The 19,764-nt window shown below is 35.7% G+C and overlaps 1 protein-coding gene across 4 annotated transcripts in view; it reads right to left on the minus strand.

The window, feature by feature from the left end:
• The window catches only part of LRCH1 (leucine rich repeats and calponin homology domain containing 1), a 251,035-nt gene that overhangs the window by 79,765 nt on the left and 151,506 nt on the right, over nucleotides 1–19,764 (minus strand). For all 4 annotated transcript variants that reach the window (XM_069063692.1, XM_069063694.1, XM_069063693.1 and 1 more), the window contains exon 4: nucleotides 3,640–3,745. In XM_069063692.1, the coding sequence (XP_068919793.1) occupies nucleotides 3,640–3,745 (106 nt within the window). The remainder of the gene's footprint in view (nucleotides 1–3,639; nucleotides 3,746–19,764) is intronic.

A 19,764-nucleotide genomic window follows, 5' to 3' on the forward strand; every position in this document is an offset into this window, starting at 1 on the left:
ATTAGAAAAAGGTGTGAAAGCTTTACTACAAGCAAGCCTCCCCTAAGCAAGCTTCCTTTAATGGGCTCCACATGAGGCCTATTAATGGTCAAGGAAGACTTAAATCCAATTAATGTTCCAATCACACACACAGTAAAGTATGAAATGAAGAAAACTAACCAGTAAAAGAAAGCAGAGAATGATCAGGCAGGTAGGAGGAGAATCAGAACTTAGTAAAACAAAAATCAAGTTAGAAAAGAGATTGAAGAAATAGAGTATGACCAACAAATTAAATGCCCTCCTAATTTCCCTTCTTGATAATTTCACTACAAAATAGGGTTAAGGAAAATGTGTAAGGAAGAAGGGGGAGGAAGGGTTGATTGGGGTTTATTGTGAGTCATGGTCTATTGTTGCTCTCAGCAACCTTCATTAATTCTCAGTACCCTTTCTTTTAGTTAAGAATTTAATAATTTGGGGGAGCTAGGTAGTTCAGTGAATAGAGCACCGGCCCTGGAGTCAGGAGGACCTGAATTCAAATCCAGCCTCAGATACTTAAAATACACACACACACACACACACACACACACACACACACACACACACACACTTGCTTCGTGACCTCGGGCAAGTCATTTAACCCCAACTGCCCTACTTTCCCCCCTCCAAAAAGCAAAAAAAAAAAAAAGAACTTAATTATTCAAAGTTATACAGAAATCATCCACAAAATTAAGAAGTGTAATACCTTCACTAGAGGGGATAAGAATGACTTGGATCTGCATAGACTTTGGGGATTTGAAGTCCTTTTTGCTCATCTCTAAGGGTAAGGAAATACCTCACTGGGTTGTCTTGGGTCTGTGAAAAAGGAGAATACAGAGAAGATGGATGTGGTGGGGCCTCCCCTAGACATATGGAACCACAGAGTACTCAGTAGCTTCTCTCTTCAACCTAAGCCTCCAGTGAAACTGGAGAAAGCTAGAGTAGCAATTAGAAACAATTGTTTTATTTTTATTTTTTAATCTTGGGCACTCTCTCAGGTGACTGAGGAAAAAAAAGATAATGAGGAACTAGCAACTGTCCTTATTCCTTTCCCCTGACTTAATTCAGTTTAGTGTAACAAGCAACCATTTCTAACTATGTCCTTTTATTTTGTGCATGTGAGATGTAATTTCTTTCTCAAAAATAATTATTGTTGTGTTGAGCACAAATCCACCTTCCCTTCCCCTAATTGATCTGTAAACAAGCATTTCTGTACAACTCCACCCTTCCTCCCCTAATTGATCTGTGAGCAGGAATTTCAGCATACCTCCACCCTTCCCTCCCCTAATTGATCGTGGTCAGGAGTTTCAGCCTAGGGTAAAATCCCTGCTCCATTCTTCCCGTCCCCTGCCCCACCCCCAACCCCTACCAGGTGTTCCCCATCTCCACCCATTCTGGGTTCCCGGTCCATCAGCCTAAGAAAAAAGAAACTTCTAGGGCATGGGAAAATTCAAATATACACTGACCAATTACTGACTGTAGTTTCAGCTTATGTAACCTGACTATTGTAATCTCTTTAAAAACCGGCATATTGTTCATGCCAACTCACTGTCTGATCTGAGTATGTGATCCTAGCAGTCCTGTGGTAATAAAATCCACTTCCATTTTTAATCTTGGGGATCTTCTGTCTCACTCCTTTATGCCCTACAGTTGACCCTGTCCTGTACGATTCCACATGTCCCTTTGTTATAGTAGGACAAATCTGCGGAGAGTGACCTTGCCTAGTACAGAGCTGGAATCCCAATCCCTAGTCCATTGCTAAGAGATTTTTCTCTAACTAGGGGCATAATCATGAGCCATCCATATTTCATCACTATATTTCCATGTATACACTATGAACTTGGATCTACAAATCTATCAATCTATAAATTGAACATTGAGCCCAATCTGGTGATGCCTAAGTTTACAATGAAATCAAGACTTTCAATTAAAATAAAGAAGGTTTTAGGGGTGGCTAGGTGGCTCAGTGAATACAGCACAGTCCCTGGAGTCAGGAGGACCTCAGTTCAAATCTCCCTCAGACACTTGACACACTAGCCGTGTGACTTTGGGCAAGTCACTTAACCCCAACTGCCCTCCAAAAAGCAAAAAAAAAAAAAAAAAAAAGGAAGGAGTTTTGAGAAAAGGTGTGTATGTCAGGAGGCAGAGGGCAGGGGGGGGGGGGGGGGGGGTTGAAGAGAGCTGAATTTTCAGGGCATGAAGAATTCTTTTAGGATTTTCTTTCAAGTTTCAGACGTGGGTCTTAAGCACCTGGTGCTTAAGAGAAATAAAGAGATTCAGCTCAATACTTAAGTCTCCCTACAGGATGGAAAAGGCATAGAAAGGGAGAAAAAGGGATGAGAATCCTAGGCCTTCTTTATTCAGGAAACATAAGAAATAGAGCAAAGTCATGCAAAAGTGAAAACAACCTCCTCCTTTCCTGCACCCCTACCTATAGCAAGTCCTAACAAGGACAAAGTATATTCTCAGGACAGAAGTGTTTAAAAACAAAAATCAAAATAACCCCACAGAACACCATAAGGGGCAAAGTAGATTGATGACACGTTTCTTATTAAAATATAAGGGGATCGGTAATACTAAAAATGTCTAAGCAAATAAAATAAGAATAAATTGCCCAAGAGAATTATCAATGCTCTTTTGTTAAGGGATTTCTTTGGAAACTTGATATTCAGGAAATTAAGCAAAAAAGTTTCACTGTAAATTGAAACATTTCAGCTTTAAGTGCACAAAAATCTTTGTGGAGAAAATAGAGTAACAAAAATATAGCTACCCATAAATTACCTTTTAGGGAAAGAAAAGTCTTTAGAGAGACTTAGGAATGACAAAAGGAGAATTCTATCTAGATTTTCTTAGAGTTAAGACTTAGATGAAAAAAAATGTTAATGCTTTGAATAATTCATTCCCTACTCTCAAGCCACCTCCTCCATAGTCTGACCACATCTAGAGAACTTCTGCCTAGATGTGAATCCAGACCCTTTGACTTCACTGGATTATATCAAAGATGAAGACCTGAAAGGGGTCTTGTAGGGCATCTCATCTAACCTCACATAATGAAACTGAGGCTCAGTGACTTCAAATCCAACATTTTTTCTATTACACTCAAATGTAATATAATAAATGTGGCCCAGCAGTAGCCCTAAGGCTCCAGAAGCAACACTGTCATTATAACCAATGGTAAAAAAGACACAGGTGTTTTCAGTATAAATCCAGAAGCCCTTATTCTCACTTCCCCCAGAACGGATCACAACTTTCCTAAGGAGCATATCCCTGAAACTAGTGGGTTCTCATGACTCAGACATACCTCCAGGGGATGAAATTGGAAGCTGAAGGTTGTAAACTCTAAGATGACAAAATACCTAACCTCTATACATAGTGCCATTCCCCCCCTCCAAGTCTTATAATTCAGCATTGTTGTTGTTGCTTTTTAGATTATACTTGTACCTAGAACCCACTACTTAAACCCAACCCTCTTGTCATTAAATGTTCAAGTCATATGTTCATCTAATTTAAAATTTAAAATAAAAAAAAAGTAAGTAATCAATTTGGAAAATTAAACACATGAAAAGCCAAGAAATTTCTGTTTTGTTCCTTTTTCTGTTTGTTGAGCTTAACTTACTTTCTTACCTGGTGGTAAAACTTTAAGGTAATTTCTTCTGATGTTCAGTTCTCTTAGTGATTTCAGTTGTCCTATCTGCTGTGGCAGAGCTGTGATCTCATTGCAGCTGACATCCTGTGGCAAAAGCAACAGGAAATTCATGTATTATTTTCCCAAAGGATTAAGCAGTCCAAGCTAGAATTCCTTGAAGGAATTTGACATTAAGACAGAGGTAAAATGTTCATATTGCCTTAAATTAATCAAAGAGTCAATCAACAAGCACTCACTAAATACCTACAATGTGTCAGGCACTGTGCAAAGTACTGGGGAAATACAGAAAAACACTCCCTGCTCTTAAGGAAATTACATTTTATTGGGGGGAAATAGGCAAATATATAGATAGATACAAGATATAAGGTAATTGTGATCAGGAAAGGTCTTGGGGCAGAAGTTGGGGCTTGAGTTGAGAACAAAGGAAACTAGTTATTCCAAGAGGTATCATTGAGGGAATGCATTCAAGGTATGGGGAAGAGTCAGTGCAAAAGGAGATGAGAGATGGAATGACATATGTGCAGAAGAGCAAGAACTTCACTTTGGCTGCCTTGTAGAGTTCATGGAGGAGAGGAATTGGTAATAAGGCTATAAAGCTAAGATGTGGTCAGATTCTAAGGACTTTAAATGAAAAACCAAGGAGTTTATATTTGATATTAGGGAGCCTCTGGAGTGTATGTATTGGGTGGGGAGATGGTATGGGTAACAAAATTAGACCTGAACTTTAAGAAATGATTTTGGTGACTGGGTGAAAAGTACAATGGAATGGGGAGAGACTTGAACCAAGGAAACCAATTAGGAGATTATTGTAAAAGCCAAGATGAGAGGTAGTGAGATCCTTGACTGGTGTGGTAGCTATGTCAAAGGAAAGAAAGGAATGAATAGGAAGAAGGAGTGGTGGTAGGAATGGTGAGATTTGCTAACTGACTGGGATAAGAGGGGTAAATTAGAATGAAAAGTGGAGGACCACACTGGGTTAGCAAACCTGGGGATCAAGGAAATCTGTTTGAACAGGTTAAGTTAAATATGCCTATGGGATCGCTAGCTTGAAATGTCCAATAGTCAGCTGGAGATATGGGATCAGCCCTTTGGAGGGAGACTAGGGTTGGGTTATACAGATTGGAGTTCATCTGCACTGATGTGACAATGAACTCATGGGAGTTGTTGATGCCACCAATGAAAGAATTTAAAATAGGGATTCTTAACCTTTTGGGGCAATGGATTCCTTCGGTAGTCTTATGAAGCCTATGGATCCCTTCTTAAAATACATAAACAACACAGAATTACAAAGGAAACAAATTAAATTAAAATGAAGTTATCAAAATATTTTTAAAGATGAGTTTACAGACCCCCAGGTTAGGGGCCTTTGGTTTAGAGAAATAAGTGAAGCAGGACCAGGACAAAGTTTGGAGTATACCCAAAGTTAGGGGGCATAAAATAAATGATGAGCCAATAATGAAGACTAAGATGAAGTGGCCAGATAGGAAAGAAAAGAACTGAGAGTGAAATTCTCAAAAGAGATGTTTTTTTTGGGGGGAAAAAGTGGGTGATTGATTTTCAGTGCCTAATGCTACAGAGGTTCATCAGTATGAGAATTGAAAAAATGTATTAAAATCAACAATTAAGAGTTTACTGGTAACTTTGGAGAAACCAGTTTCAGTTGAGTGATTAAGTAGGAAGGCAGACTAGAGAGAGGGTTTGAAAGAAAGAAGTGAAAGCATCAAATGTAGACAGCTTTTTCAAGGAGTATGGTTGAGAGAGGAGTCATAGCATGACAGCTTGCAAAGACAGCATAATCTAGTGAAGGTTTTTGAAGGGTATGGGAGACTCGATCATATTTTCAGGCAGCAGAGAAAGAGGGCTCCTATCCTTCTTCTCATTCCCCTCTATCTTTCTATTCAAACTCTGTCCACCAGAAGTCTTGCTCTGAGTAATGAGGATTCAATCACTATTCATTCCCTATGAATAATTTACATACATTATACATGCTTATTTTAAGGTTGTTATCCCACTGTGTGGTCACCAATCAGTATGTTTTAGAACTCTGTGTGAGCTAGGATACTCTGTTCATATATCTTCACCAATGTGATCTGTTTCCAAGACTAAGTTGCTGTAGAAAGGATACTGTCTCTTTCTTTCTTCAAAAAAAAAAAACAAAAAACTAACAAGTAGCTGAGTACTGCTTCAAATCTCAAATATTACTTTGGGCAATTTGTAGCCTGTATGCACAACTTTTAAAATCTTGATACAATATCCAGTTTTGACTTTGTTCTTATTTGGGGCCCTAACATATTTGCTTTTATGTGTCTGATTCCATAGGATATATAGCCTTGGTATTTGAGGACATGTTGTATTTTTTTAGTAAAATCCCAGCAAGCTACAACTTAGGAACTCATATTTTTTTTTTTTTTTACTTATGAATATGCTCACCCCCCATCCCACCCTCGGAAAAAACAAACAAACAAACAAAACCCAAAACAAAACAACCCTCTCAAAGACGTCAAAGGCATTAAAATTTGGTATCTAAAACCCACTTTTCAAACCCACTTTTCATCAAGAGTGAAAGCCTATTTCAAGCAATTTTATCTGTCTAATTCTTGCCAGAAATAATATCTGGAGTACTATAATTTGTGAGCATAGATATATTTAACAAATACTACTTAATGAAGATTTGATAGTCTCTACTGTGTATTTTTTTTCTCTGTCTTCATTTCTCTCTAAGTTTGGAAGACATGAAAATGAAAAGTTACACATGGTACATGGTTATAAAAATCAATGTGTATACTAGTGATTGAAAATTAATCTACATTTTGGAGAAAAACCATCACTGGACTCAAAAAGGCAATTCCAATCTGTAATATATAGCTTGCATGGTCCTTAATGATCATCTAGTCCAACTCCCTAATTTTTCAAGGAAGAAATGGTTTGCCCACATGGCAGAGACAAATCTAAAATTCAAGCCTTCTGATATTTGGGACTTTCTCAGAGTGAAACTTTTGTAGGTGAAGAACTCTTCAATCTGTAGGCAGGGGGAAGGTAAGCAAATAGAGGAAACAGTGGAAACACTACTAGCTTTAGTACCAAAGAATTATCAACCTCTTTCCATCCCCAACAAATACAGAGACATAGTCTTTGGTACAGATTGAAATTAGGGAAGGATAGATGAAAAGGACCTGGAGATGAGTGGTCCCAGGCTGCAGCCAATGGAAGTGGGGTGGGAAAAGGGAAGAAAGTATGAGGAAAGGAAAGAGATTTACTGCTATAATGGGGACAGACATTCCAGAGATCTAAACACTGAGAGAGTAGATCGTTTCAAACTTCAATGCCAACATGCAAGAGCCGTTTGCTGTAGTCTCTCCCTTAAGTGTGAATTCCAGAAGAAAGGTCTTTCTCCACATATTACTGAGGAATGAGACCTAATTCCTCAAGTATTTTTTTGAGAGGTTTGTTCTTTTCCTTAACTGTTTTAGTCTAAATTAAATTTTTTATTTTAAAATTTTTTTTAAGGGGGAAGGCAAGGCAATTGGGGCTAAATGACTTGCCCAAGGTCACACAGCTATTAAGTGTGTCAAGTATCTGAGGACAGATCTGAACTCAAGTCCTCCTGACTTCAGGGCCCATACTGTATTCACTGCACCACCTAGCTGCCCCATGTTTTGTTTTTAAAATGTATGTTTTCTTCCTGGTCTGCTAGCCTGATGCAAAATGAATACCTAAATTCCTAGCTGAGTTGCCAGGGGATGTTTTCAGTCAAATGAGATACATTTGCCATCCAATATATTGTGATGTGAATCCAGTAATCTGTGTGAATCTAGAGTTGAGTAACCCTATGGCCACAGGGCCATCTAATATAATCTTATATATAATTTTAGAAATTACTGATAATAGCATTATCATTTATCTAAGTCTTTTATTTTGATGCAGGAAATAAGTGGATTTTATGAATCTGCTTTTTCAATTGAAAAAATAGAAATTAAAGAACTATCCTTATAAATCATGACAAAATACTATTATGTAAAATATCTAACATACAGATCATTTAAATATAACTCCCTTTTTTTGTACACAAACTTTCTAAAAAAGCAAAGTATATGGAAGCCTTGCCCAACTTGTGTCTTTCAAATAGGTATGTATGTATATACATCTATCTATCTGTCTATCTATTTATCTATCTCTCTGTCTATCAAAAGAGAAAGAGAGTGGTTTTTGTAGGTGACCCCCATACCTTTGGAATGAGGGATTTGCTTGTATGTATGTATGTATCTAGGTGTATATGAATATATGTACAAGTATATACCCTCAACTTAAAGTTACTGCAGTTATTTTTTAATTAAAAATGAAATCAGCACAATACATTAATTATTTACTAGCCAGTTACTGGGGTGAGCAGGGGGTTGGCTGAATTATTATTTATAAGGCTTGAATTTCTTTCTATCTTCACTTTTAACACAATGCCCAGGACATAGTAGGCTTGTTGACTGACTGACTTTTTGTTTTTAAAGAAGTTCACATGATGTATTTGACCTTTTAAAATATTCTCTCAGGAGAAAGAAACCAGATACACTATTTTAAAATCAGGTCCCGTCTATAAGTAGCCTTTTATAATTAATGGAAAAGGCTTGTTTTTTTTTAAACATAAAAATTAAAATTTTCAGCAGTCAGCAGTGCAATATTCTTCTGACCTTTTAAAAATGTGAGAATAAAATAGTTGAACTATTTAGACAGCACATTACTAGGAATAAGATCTCTAGAGAAATGTATTTTTTCCCTACTTCAGAGCACAACTGGCATTTACTTTGCACTCAGTAAATATTTTAGCAGAAAATGGTGAGTAGGATACATATTCTTAATCATACCATAAAATATTTTTAAGAAGTGTAGATTCCAAATTAATAGTTTTAATTTAAAAATCAAAAATTGTCCAGATAGAAATATATAACTTATAAATGAAGAATTTGTTTTCAGTAATTATTCTCAGAAATTTCTTAAAAAACTGTGACAATTTACACAAGGGAAGCAAGTCTTTCCTTCTGACTTACAGGACATCTGTAGACAATTAGACATAGTTCAATTGTCCATTCAAACTCTGAGGGGTATTTGGTGAAGGTAAGATTTGTTAATAATACTCTGAACTGTTGTCAGTTACCTCCTGTCCTGACAAAATAATGAAAATAGGCTGTCAGACAGAATGTATTTAAGTCAAAAATATTTCCAAAATGTATTGACATTTTTGTAGATAATTTTGTAGTCAATGCTACATTTCTAAATCTTCAATGAATCCTCACTGATTTCTAAAGAGGTTATATGAATTTTGTGATAAACATAATTCTACCTGGAGAAATCATGTCTTAAATAGCTAGGAAGTAAGAGTGGAATTGGTTAAAAAAAAATCTAAGTGTTGTTGGGCCTGAGTGCTCAGCAAAGAAAATATGAAAACAACTGCTCCCCAAATAACTGCTTTTAGAACTACTCTACTCAAATTCAAGCTAAGATATAGCTCATTTCTTCTTTAGCAGAGTTCAAGAAAAACTTAAAAACTAAAAATTAAAGCATAGTAATATTTATCCAGGGGTATGCTGGAGTCAGTGCAAACTGGTTTGTCTACCAATTGTTAAATTTTCAATGTGAGAATTTACACATTGGAATTTGGCAAATACTACCAATCAGGGCTTGGTTTATTCTTTTGTTGTTTATCTACATTTAAGAAAGTGATGGAGAAAATGTTAATAATGCAGATTAAACTTCAGTGTTGTGTATATTTGAATGTACATTTCCCCCCAGAGAAGTGGTTGTGAAACCAGTGCACTGCTATATTTATCTTGCTTCTGAAATGGGTGTGAATTTCCAATGTTCATAATTTTAAATGGTATTTTCACTTTATCATTTACAAACACTAACAGAATCCTTTCTGAAATTCCAGAAGGCCAAACCTATTTAGCAGATGATTCATAAGAATTGGAATGATGTGAGGTTACTTAACCAAAACTATTACTTAAAAAGAGAATACTATGAATGCCAAGAAATATCATCATACGTTAATAAAATTAAACTATACCTTTAAAAATTTTCACACTTAAGTCTGCAACTATTAAAAATGTGGTGCACTCTAGTCTTTTCACTTGCAAAGCATTCCCCAACTCTATAGCTGTAATGTAATGTAATGTACAATGTAATTATAGCTCAAATTTATACAGTGTATCCTCCCAGTCTTGGAGCTTATTGAGTAAAATATGGTTTTCCAATTATTCTATGAAAACTTAATGACAAGAAATATATCTAGGAATTATTTGAAAGGAAATGTTATAATAGCCCGTCACCAAAGAGTTACTCTAAACTGCCACCTTATCTTTTACCACATTAAAGGAAGCCAAGGAAAGCAGGTGTGGAAACCACAAGCAATAGGCTGCTGGTAGTAATGCTGAGGACAGCATCCATTTTCCTTGCATTTCTGAGGCTGGGTGCAGACAACAGATAAAAAAAAGAAAAAAAAAACAAGGAAGAGCCATAACCTTTGAATTGGTATTTACTGAGAGAGAGAGACAGAGACAGACAGACAGAGAGACAGACAGACAGAGAGACAGAGACAGAGACACAGAGACAGACAGACAGAGACAGAGAGACAGACAGAGACAGAGACAGAGACAGAGACAGAGAGACAGAGACAGAGACATACAGAGAGAGACAGAGACAGAAAGAGACAGACAGACAGACAGACAGAGACAGAGAGAAGAGAGAGAGGGATTGAGGGAATTCTTTTGTGTAGGGTCATGATGCAAATTGCCCAATGCTTCAACACAGAGACCACCAGAGGTTTTAGCAATGATGGCTGTGTCAAGTAATCAGAGCCAACTACATCCCTGATGATTGCTAAGCCTTTTCTTATTGTCTTTGGAATACCTGTTTTAAAGACCATAGATATGTGATATAATTAGGGTAAGACCCAGACAGACTCAGAAAAGGCATATTCCAGGTGTGGTGGGAGCAATATCTTAAGCTCTGCCCCCATGAAAGTTAGACTAGTTTTTCTTTAAAAGGTACTAAAACCAATCCTGAGACTTGATTTGGTGAAGCAACTAAAGATAGGCATATTTCTCAGTATCACATGGTTTACTTACAAAAATAAACTATATTCTAGGGCACAAACAATTTACAAATAAATGTGAAAGAGCAGAAAGAATAAATAGATCTATTACTACTATATATTCATTTACTATCAGAACATAATTTAAGGATAAAGTATGTTGACAGATAAATATCAGATGTAGTCACTAGTCAATAAATATAAATCAATTATATTGAGCATGAGAAATCCTTAGGAATATATCACAGTAGATTTGTAGAAGCTGTCACTTATTTGTCAACATGTTTTATCCTTAGAATATGGTTCTGGTACTAAATGAATTACTTATATTTATTTTTATGTTTTATAGCTTTGTTAACTTATGTACAATAAAGCAAAACCAACCCACCAATCTGCTTGCCCAATTAAGTGGATCCACATGATTTCAAAGGCAAACATCAAAGACCTTCGAAAATAATCTCTATTCCTGTACTATCCCATGTCCAGACCTCTCCTGTCTACTTTAAGATATCAGTTTGGTTCTCTTCATTAAGAACATAAATTGAGCAACCACTGTGAGTACTAGGGATGGGAAAATGAAGAAAGAAATGGAGGAAGACAGACAGGCAAATAGAGAAAAATCTGTCTTAATTTATGAGGAACTTATAATATGAGTAAGGTAAAGGAAATATGACAGGCAAGACTTCTACCTCCCCCAAAATATGAACATTTAGAAATTATCACACCTAGTAAATTAAAGAAGAAATAAGGGATGTTATGTCTAACAAAAAATGACCCAAATAGTTAATCAGTTCCATTTTATTCTTAGTACAGAACATCAAGATACCAGGTTAATTCTAATGAATACTTTCAAGTCTTTCTTGGACCTTCAAGAAATAAAATATAATATATGTATATATACACACATATGTGTGTATATGTAGATTATATACAATGACACATTTTTAATATAGGCACATGTTTTACATATGCCAAATTACACATATACACATCTAATTGTCAGTTTGTGGGCAGAAATGTCTAAGTCCTGTGTGACCATGCAAAATTTGGGGCTGGATTGGTTCATGTCACCAAAGATACATGAGCAAGCATATCTTTCAGTAGCATCTTCAGTAGCCTTCTATCACCAGGAAACTCATACTTATGGAAGGGCTTTAAGAGAAAGAATGTTTAATGATAAACTTCCACTGCTGGGATCAGCTTTCACAATTTCTCTCTCATGATCAGAGTGTAAGTAAATGATTGCACAGGTTCATTTTATGTTTGAATGTTTTAAGTTTCTTAAAGAATGATAGTTTATAAACAAACAAAACAATTGTTTTTCAATTACACAGATTTACATTTCTTTATGTGCCAGAAATGAAAGATATTTCTCCTTTCTTGGCTACACTATTAAGTAAAGATGTAGAATTTCCAAAATCTCAGAGTTGGAAAGGATTCTCAAATACCAATGCATATCAAATAGAACATCCCTGACAGTCACCCAGCTAATTCTTGATGACTTCCAAGGACAGGGAATATACTGTTTCCCAAGGCAGCCTATTCTACTTTATACAACTTTATAGTAAATGTTCCCTTTTTTTAGACAAAAATCTGCTTCTGTAACTTCTTCCTGTTACTACTAGTTCTGCCCTTTGGCACTAAGGAGAAATACAACCTCTTTGCCACATGATAGCCCTTAAATACTGTCAGCCTGCCTCCCCTTGTCTCTTCAGTTTTTCTTTTCTCCAAGTTAAACAAACTCAGTTCTTTCGATTAAACTCCATAAGGTATACTGTCTAGTTTTCATAGCATATTCAATGACCTCATCTGTATATATTCTAACTTGCCCATATCTTCTCCTAAAAAAAATTGAAGGGACATGAAAAGTTCTCTATCAATAGAGGTCTTTAAGGAGATATTATACAACTACTTGGGGTGGGCAGTATTAGACATAGGGGATTCCTGTTTGGCATCAGTTAGAATAAATGACTTCTGGTTTCCCTTCCATCTCTGAGACTCCATGATCCTAAACAATATTCCAAATGTGGCCTGACCCAAACAGTCATACTGAACACCATTCTTCCATTAATGTAGCCTAAGACTGAATTGCTCCACAAAAGTCCTAATCCAGACCCTCATTGTTCAGGAGAGGTCATTTTGATTTGATGCTATTGGGGCACACTTCCCAGTAGGTATTATCAAGCTAGTAAAGCTTTGAAGATGATCCCAGAAGCATATTGTTTTTCTTGTCCATGAAGACACCTGAGTAACTAGATACAGAGAGGCCCATCAGCAGAAGTTTGATCACTAAGCAATTTAAAACTTTTTTGAAAGTATTCCATTAGTACCTCTTTCAACAAGAGAGGTTGAAGGAGGTCGATGTCATGAGAACAAAAGAGTATCATGATGAAATTGATGATAAAATAATTAGGTAAGAAATAATGTGAGAGTCATTTCAGAATTAGAAGTGCCCATAGTCTATATCATCAATTGGTTGGAGCAATAGCGTGAAATATCAAATTAGAAGATGGGACTGAGGCAACCCAAGAAACCATAAAAATACAAAAATGGTCCTTGGTGCAGTGTGGCCAATTTCTAATTCTTCAAAGAACAGTGAATAAAACACCCATTTTTAATGAAGCTTATGCTACTTTATTATATTCTGTGCACTCATGAAGCACTCAAACTTTTCAGTAAGCCGGGAAATATGCTGACCACTAAGAGAGAGCACATAAGTCTCTCTGTGACCTATAAGGTTCATTTGTGGAAAGCTGTCTGTACTCCAAACACTTGGGTGTGCCCCGCCCTTTGCCTTTTCTGTTATCTTCCAAAATTGATGCCAATACTTCCTTCTTGATTCAGTAAGATTCCCCTACCAACACCCTGTTTCCTTCCCTATGACATTATAGATAGAAGCTAAGCAAATTTGTCTGATTAAAAATTGGTTCCTTCCTAGTATGAAAGTGATTGGGAACTAGGTACCAGGTATCCCAGACTAAGCAGGATAGGTAATGGAGAGCCTGGTAGAATCAGGTAGTCTATATCTGGAGGCAGCTTTCTGAAGGACAATTAGTTGACACTTTCCCCCACTTTATAGTGTATGATCCAAAGACCAGCTCATCTTAGGTTTCTTAAACCGTCTTGGTTGTATCATTTCCTCAGCAACCCTGCTCTGACATTCTACTAATGGATGTTTCATTTTGTCTTGATCCTCCATTTGTATGAATTAAAATAAGGAAAGAAGAAAGATCTAATACTTTATTCTTTCTGGTCTGTATAATGCTTAATGAAAATCCCTTAAAAGACGTGCATAATTTTTTTTCTGCATTTGTGAGGTTTTTATATTCAAAGGAATGATTAGTTTTTATATGTCACGCAGAGCTGATAAATATGTAAATTTGTGTTTCTATTAAATAATCACCAGAGATCTATATCTAATTTTTCTAAAATTCTACTCAGGTCCCTTGACTTCTTTCTTTTTTGGTTAGATTTATCTAGGACTGAGAGGGGGCAAACTGAGGTCCACCATTATTATATTTTTATGGTCCATTTCTGATAGTAATTCGTATAGCTGTTCTAAGCATTTCAAAGTTATGCCATTGGGTGTGTATATATTAAATACTGAAAGCAACTTATTGTTTGTTTCTGGTCACCAAACTGTAGTTTTCCCTTTTTTTTTCTCTTTTCATTAAATTAATTCTTTTTTTTTTTTTTGCTGTTGCCTTGTATGAAATCACAATTGCTATTTTTGATGTGTTTTTTTTTTGTTGTTGTTGTTCAGCTGAGGCCTGATAGATTTTGCTTCAATCCCTTATTTTAACTCCATGTTTTTATGTTTCAAGTATATTTCTTATAAATAGCACATTGGGGGCAGAGCCAAGATGGTGGAGTAAAAGCAGGATCTTGCTTGAGCTCCAACCACCTCCAATACCTGTAGAAACAGCACATTGTTGAGTTTTGTTTTCTAATCCATTATGCTAACTTCTTCCACTTTATGGGTTGAGTCCATCCCATTCACATTCAAAATTATGATAGTTATTGTTTCTTTCCCTCCATTTTTTCTCTTCTGTATATACCCCCATATCCCTGTTTATATCCTTATCAGCCTTTCTTTTTTTCACTTTAAACCTCTCTTTACTATCTCCTTTCCAAGTTTAAGATTAGTTTGCTAATGACAAATCCTCTGAATATTCACTTCCTATTATATTTCCTTTCCCCTGTTCTTTTCTCTATCTGTGGTGAGTTCAGTATATTACTACAATAAACTCTTTATTTTGGTGTCTGGGTGTATGTTAATGTGTGCTTCCATTTTGTCTAGTTTAGATGAAAGCGAAGTTCAAGTGATGTCTACTCCTCCCATTACTTCTATGTTTGCACTTCTGTTTGTATTTATCCATATACACCTGGATTGTGTAACTTAACAAGTTCCTCTATATTTTCTCCCATTTTCCCTAAAGTATACTCTTCCCCTTTTATTTCTTATAACATCTTCAAAACAAGGGTAAAGTTTTATATGTCTTCTATTAAGTTGCTGATGCTTCCTCCAATATCCTATAACTTTTATTTGTTTTATAATACCTTTAAAAAACATATTTCCTCAAAGAATTCTAATTGTTCTTGTAGGCAAGCTGCTTTTTTTCTTTAAAATTTTAAATATAAAGTTAGCAAGAAGGCTAAAAAAAACACAACACAAAGACTATATACATTATGACCAAGTTGATTTGATACATGATTTTAGAGCTGGTTTAATATTAGGGAAACTATAAGCTCAATTAACTATACTAATAATAAAAAACAAAATCATGATTATATCAATAGATGCAAAAGGCTCAACAAAATACCATATTTTGTGCTAAAACAAGTAAACTAGAAAACAGGAGTAAATTACCATTTCCTTAAAATGACAAGTAGTCTATATCTAAAACCAAGAGCCATCATTATTTATAATGGAGATAAGCTAGAATCTTTTTCAATAAATTCAGGGATGAAACAAGAATTTCTATTGCTAGAAATACTTGACATTGTACTAAAAATTCTGGCTCTGGCAATAAGCCAAAAAAAAAGAAAGAAATTGAAGAAATAACCACAGTAAAGAAGAAATAAAATTATTACTTTAAGAAAATATGCTGTTGTACTTAAAGAGTCCTAAGAAGTATCAGTAAAAATTAATTGAAAAAAATTACTTGAAACAACTTATAGGGCAGGAAATAAATCCACACAAGGCATCAATATTTCTAATAGGAAAGAGGAAAGAGATAGAAAAATTCCATTTAGATTTATTATAGAATGCTTCAAATAATATAAAAATACAACTATAAAACCCTTTTTACAGAAATAAATACAGCCCTGAATAATTGGGAAAATATTAATTGCTGATAGGTATAGTGAGCCAATTTAATAAAAATGACAATACTATATAAATTAATTTACTTATTCAATGCCACACCAACCAAATTACTAAAGGATTACCAGAAAAAATAATAACAAAATCCATATGGAAGGTGAAAATGGTCAAGAAACTCAACAGAAATAATGAAAAAAATTTTAAACAAAAGGGGCCTAGTGTGCTAGACTTGAAACTATACTACACAGCAAATAATACAGTAGTAATTATTAAAAACAATTTGGTACTGGTTTAAAAGTAGAGACTACTTATGTTAGGTGCACAACAAACATAAGCAAATGTATCTAAAACCCTAGTATTTGATAAACACAAAGATCTTAGTGAGATAAGAACTCATTATTTGACAAAAGCTGATGGAAAGAATTAGAAGCTTGAAATATGAAATATGAAAGAAATTAGACATAGACCAACATCTTATACTAAGACAAGCTCCAAGTGGATAGGTGATTAGTTATAAAAAAAAATCATATCATAAACAAATTAGAGAAACAAAGAAATTTTTACCTGTCAGGTGTATGGATAGAAAAGTTTTTGACTAAACATAGACTAGAGAGACTGACAGAGGACAAAATGGGTAATTTTGATGATATTAAATGAAAAAGGAGTTGCAAAAACAAATCTAATAAAGCTAAGATTAAAAAGGGAAGCAATTAACTTGGGGGAAATCTTTATAGTAAGTTTCTATGGTAAAGGTCTCATTCACAAAATGTATAAGGAACTAAGAGAAAAAGTCATTTGCTGATTGATAAATTATTAAATGATTTAAGCAGGCAGTTCTTAAAGAAAAAAATCCTGGAGATTAGCAGCCATGTGAAAACAGGCTCCAAATCACTACCAATTAGAAAAATGCAAATTAAAGCAATTCTGAGATCCTAATCTCACACTCATCAGAGTGGCAGAGATGATAAAGGTTTTTGAGAGACTAGGAGAAAACTGGAATAGTGTAGCACTGTTTGTCCACCTGTCAATGGATACACTCCTTCTGGAAAATAAATTGGAATTATAGCAAAAAGTTACTAAATAATGCTATACCAATGCTAGGCCTACAGACAAAAGGGATTTATAAAAGAATAAAAGTTCCTTATGTTTTTTTTAATAATATTTCTTCTCAAGGTGGTAAAAAGCTGGAAACTAAGGGGATGTCCATCAACTGAGAAATGACTAAATAAGATGTGGTATATGGATGTGACGGAGTACCATTGTAGTGTAACAAATCAGGAAACAGAAGGTTTCAAAAAAATCAAAGGAAATGTTTTAAAGACTTAAATGAACTTCCACAGGGTGATGAGAGCAGAACCATAAAAAAAATTAGGTTAACATCAATATAATTAAAAATGAACAATCTTTAGGACTTTTATAAACTAATAAAGAATGAAATGAGTAGGACCAGGAGAACATTTTATACCATAAAAATATTGTAAAACAAACAACTTTGAAAACTGTAAGAATTAAGATCAATACAATGACCATTGATGATTCCAGAGGACCAATGAGGGAAAAAAGGTATCCATTACAAAGAAGTGATAGATTTAGGATGCATATTGAGACAGATATGTTTTTGTGGAATCTGTTTTGCTTGACTACACATATTTGTTAGAAGAGATTTGTTTTTTTCCCTTCTTTTGTTTCCCAAAAAGGTAGGGAGTAGGACGAGTAGGAGGGAGAGAAAATATATTTGTTACTTTTATAAAAAGAGGTGGGGAAGGGGTGGCTGGTGGCACAGTGAATAGAGCACCGGCCCTGGAGTCAGGAGGACCTGAGTTCAAATCTAGCCTCAGACACAACACAAAAACTAGCCGTGTGACCTTGGGCAAGTCACTTAACCCTAACTGCCCTGCCCCCCCCCCAAAGAGGCGGGGAGTGCTACAAATGTGGAATATTGCATTTGTTTTCAGATGAGATAGCTGTGCTTTTTACTTAACCATTTTACTTTGTTACAAGAGACCTTTCAGCAAGTTGGAGTAATCTGAAAATGTCTGTAACATAAAAACAAAAAAAAATCAATATAACTTTTTTAAAGAAGGAAGTCAATATGGGGGGAGGGTGGGAAGAAAACTCTTTAGGTCTAATATTGGCTCATAAGGACTGGGACAACCCTAATATAGAAGCTTCTTACCATAAATCTAGAAATACTGCAGGATATGCAGAGAATTTTCTTTCAAATATTTGCTAAAAATAGTTTGATGCAATTAATTACAGTGACTACATTATTTCAAGCAAAGTCAGAGATGGAAGAAATTTATGAAAAGTCATGTTGGTTTTTTTCCTCCAAGTAAGGAGGACCAATTTTGTGGTGAAATAACCATAATCATGGGTGGTAAGGACAATGCACTAACTACAGAATTGATGAAAAGACCCAGTTCTACTAGGTGATGTTAGGTGCTATGTATTTCCACATTATGCATTTGATCTAATGTATGCAACTTTCCTTTGAAGCATTTGGGACTGATGTATCCAGTATGCTATATACAACTCTAATATTGGGTGCTCTGTACTAATTACATGCAGGTAGTTTATGTACCTAAGATAATTACTTAGTATGTATGATATGTACAAATTAATAAATGTTTTGGTGTACACCTACATACTGTAACTATATACCCGGCAGGATTTTTAAAGATTGCAAATTTTCCACTGGGATGAGAGTTTAAGGGAAACAGGGACTTTGTGCTGGAATATAGTGCAACTCTACCTCTCCCACTCTGGGGCTGCTAAGTACTTCTTGGAGGAGTGTTAAAGTTCAAGTGTATTTGCATGGCATCAGCACTATCTGCCCAGGGTGTGATGGTAATTGAGAGGGCAAATGAAAAGCAATACAATTATTCCAAGTGTAAGAAGGGGTCAGGAGGAAGCATGGGGGTGTTGTATACAACCTGTATTCTGGGACAGGGAAGAAGTGAAAGGAACTTACTTTGACTCAGCTACTTTTTTCTGTATGGGGGTGGGGAGGAAAGGCAGCAAGGTGAGTAGATACAATCTTAACAGTTGCATGAGTGAGAATTCTGTCAGCCACACTTGTGTAGGCTTGACTAACCAAAGAGTTGAAAACAGGCTGATGATTCCTGGAGCAATACTATAAAAGAACCATAACACACCCTCAGGAAAGAAGCATCAGCCATAGCTCCAGACCACGTCAACAGTGACTTGCTAAAAAGCAACAAGAAAAACAGCACCTTTAGAAGAAAGAAATGCAGGGAATGATGGCTAAGGATAACTTTAGGGCCACAATATGCTAAACCTGTGCTAATGGTGATGCAGGGAGGCATCAGGACCTACCCAGGGAAGCCATAGGAATGAAATTTAGGGTTAGAGTTATGGACATCAGATCTTATGGACTGTCTGCTGGGAGACAGAGCTATAAAAAACCTGAAACAGACACTGGTGTGGGGAGTCTTTGGGAGACTGCCACCTTTTTTGTGTATGGGGTAGAGAAGCCTAAAAAAGATGCCCTTGTTTGATTTCTCTCTGATTTTTTTGTTTTTGCTTTCTGGAGGGGCAACTGGGATTAAGTGACTTGCCCAAAGTCACACGGCTAGTTAAGTGTTAAGTGTCTGAGGTCGGATTTGAACTCAGGTCCTCCTGACTCCAGGGCTGGTGCTCTATTCATTGCACCACCTAGTCACCCCTATCTCTGAT

This window comes from Petaurus breviceps, unplaced genomic scaffold (assembly GCF_028583685.1).
Source record: "Petaurus breviceps papuanus isolate PSGF00001 unplaced genomic scaffold, PetGlider_PUasm1.0 90594, whole genome shotgun sequence".
In the NCBI taxonomy this organism is placed as follows: domain Eukaryota; kingdom Metazoa; phylum Chordata; class Mammalia; order Diprotodontia; family Petauridae; genus Petaurus; species Petaurus breviceps.